Here is a 3,033-nt window from a genome sequence, read left to right on the forward strand (position 1 = left end):
GGCCATTGAAATGAATGGGAATGTATGTACTGTGTGAATGGGGCCTCAGATATAACTAGTCTCAGACGCTTTTTAATGAATTTCCCCAATTTCCCCAAGGGCTGGTGCAGACCGGGACGCACATCCTGGGACCACACGATTGTGTGCAGTTGCACACAGCGGTTCTTGCGCTGCCCCATTGATTTCAATGGGGTTACATCCGCGCGGCAATCGCAGAAAAAAGGTACATGTACCCTATTTTGCGACACATAGCTTTTTTTTAGCCGCAATCGTTCTCGATTGCACCGGTGGAATCGTGCACGATCCGCTCGATGTGACTGGGGTGGCATTAGATAATAATGGCACATCCGGCACGATCAGCAGTGGTGGGCGATTCCGTGACCGTGCGGCACAGTCAGCGATCGCCGTAGCGTGAACCTGGATTATGTGTGGAAAACTATTGATAGCAGCTGATTCGTTGCCACAGACAACAGTTCCAGCTGAGCTAGAACTTGTCTCAGATGCTTTGGAATTGATTCCCCCCAGTAAGTTTGGCATAGCAGTAGAAGCTGATTGGTTGCTATGTGCAACGGGCCACGGCACCAGCTGAGCTAGAACTTGTCTCAGACACTTTTTAATGACCCCCCTGAATGAGTGTGAAAAAGTTTCGAAGCTAAGGCTTCCTATTCATAGTAGAGTGTGAACACAAGGCGACCCTAACTCCCCACATCGCACACATTCATCTCATACAGCTCTGATGAGGAGGAGGGACCAGGAGCGCCCACCAGCACAAGGATGATCCCTCCTCGCCAGCTCACTCTATGGTTCAGGAGGCCAGCGTACAGCCGTTCGCCTGTCTCTCGGGGGGGAGTCCCGTGTAATGGTCGCGCTCTGCACACGCTGTAGGAGCCGAAGCACAGAAGCCGCTGAGAGCAGTCCTCCGCTTTCCTCTGTCCTCCCCTCCAGACTGCTGCGCTGATGGTATGTCCCAGAGAGGCTGGACCAGCTAGCTGCACGAAGTAAGAGGCTGCTGTGACTGTGAGCGGGGCTGGATGTGGAGGAGCTGCAGCTGCTGGGAGAGGAGAGCCAGGCATTGCTAGTAAACAAGAGGAAAACTCCGAGCTGCAGGTAAACTCATGGTGATGGGGCTAGGCAGGCTCTGTGTAACAGACTTAGCTGCTCCATGGCTGCTGGGGTACAACTTACTCTCTGAGTTGTAGATGTTTCAAGAGTTTATAGGTAGGCTTCATCCCAGGGGCTGCTCAGGTTGGGTCCACTTTGCCTAGCTTGCTTAGACTTTTTTCAGGCTATGGGCTAGTCCTTGATTAGTAAACTGTGTCCATTTAGTGGGATCTACTATAGGAGGCAGGAAGGAGGGGGGAAGGGGCTCATTGGGAAATGATCAAGGGCGTGGATAATGTAACCTGAAGCCTGAATTAACCCAACCACAAGAAAAGAGAAGGGAAAAGGCAAGGATGACAAATGTTTTCCTAGGCGAGCAAATCTCCGGTGGAGAACCACATTAGAAACGTGTTGGTCTGCGATAGTCCTTCTGTTATGTTGCCATGTCTGAATATTCTTCCTGATTTGTCTCCGTAGGTTTGCCCGAAGTAAACAGTAAAGAAAGTGAGAAGCGTACCAGCACCTGGAGGAGCCTAGAAGTATTTATGTGTGTTCTGCGCTTCAGCAACTGGCACTGACACACACAAGACTTTCCCTACTACGTTCTGCTTGTCCTTTCATCCTGCCTGTTGCAGCCGGATTTGCAATTCAGGAATTAAAGGAGGAAAAGAAAAAAGCCTGAAAGACAAAGCCCCCCTACCAGGGGCACCCTGGGTTTAAAAGCTAACAGATCTGCTGCCAGGGGACATGATCTTCTCTGATATTCCCTGTCTCTCAGGACTCGGAAGGAGGGGTCCTGGATTAGGGGGATATGGCGAAAGTATGAAAGGTTCACTATTGATAGTGCTGACCCTCCTGTATGGCTTGGGTTGTGTGTGGTCTCAATCTGAACAGCAATGCCCAGCTTTCTGCGAGTGCTCAGAGGCAGCCCGGACTGTCAAATGTGTGAACAAGAATCTAACTGAGGTGCCCAAAAATCTACCTTCTTATGTAACGAACCTGTTTATCACTCGAAACAATATTGACAGCCTGCAGGAAGGGACATTTAACCAGCCTCTGCCAGACCTCTCTAGTCTCAGCTTCAGCAGCAACCACCTCCAAGAACTGGGAAACAATGTCTTTGAAAATCTACCCAGTCTGAGGCAACTGGATCTTAGCAACAATGAGCTGGAGAACGTAAGCCATCTACTTTTCCAGGTTGGTCCAAGTCTCAGCAGCCCACTCCTAGAGTTGAACCTTAGCAACTCTTTATGCAATTTTTCTATGATCACCTTAATGGCAGGTGCCCTGCAGTATGGAAGGCTGAGTAACCTACAGAAGCTGGATATGAGCGGAAACAACCTATTGTATGTACCTGATGGCATATTCAGTTCAATGCCAAATCTAAAACACCTTGACCTGAGTAACAATTCCCTACTGACATTCCAAGATGGGGTTTTTGCCAATCTCAGTCATCTACAAACTTTGGATTTGAGGCAAAACTCTTTGAAGCATCTGAAGAACACAACACTACTTGAGTTCTCCAGCCATCCAAGCCTATCGGTCCTCCTCACAGATAATAGCTGGGTCTGCGATTGCAATATTGAACCTCTTTCCAGGTGGCTAAAGGAGACCACAGTAGTGAAGAACACATCCAGCGTGGTTTGTTCCTATCCTGAGAATATGAGAGACATGGAAGTGATTGCTCTCAACATTCCAGAGCTTGATTGTCCACCCTATATTACTGACAACAGTTTACAAACATCCTATGTGTTCCTGGGCCTAGTGCTGGCACTTATAGGAGTGATCTTCCTGCTAGTTTTATATTTGAACAGAAAAGGTATTAAAAAGTGGATATACAACATCAGAGATGCATGTAGGGATCACCTGGAGGGCTATCACTACAGGTATGAAATCAACGCAGATCCCAGGCTAACAAACTTAAGCACAAAC

General features: G+C 48.5%; 1 protein-coding gene across 1 annotated transcript; it reads left to right on the forward strand.

Moving 5' to 3' along the window:
* Window positions 1-776: 776 nt before the first annotated feature.
* TPBG (trophoblast glycoprotein) lies at window positions 777-3,027 on the forward strand (the record flags this gene model as incomplete). Its single annotated transcript, XM_018560864.1, has 2 exons — window positions 777-1,107; window positions 1,579-3,027. A coding segment is annotated over exon 2 (1,179 nt), but the record flags the coding sequence as incomplete, so codon positions are not given.
* Window positions 3,028-3,033: the final 6 nt, after the last annotated feature.

This window comes from Nanorana parkeri, unplaced genomic scaffold (genome assembly GCF_000935625.1).
Source record: "Nanorana parkeri isolate BGI_ZX_2015 unplaced genomic scaffold, ASM93562v1 scaffold483, whole genome shotgun sequence".
Taxonomy (NCBI): Eukaryota; Metazoa; Chordata; class Amphibia; order Anura; family Dicroglossidae; genus Nanorana; species Nanorana parkeri.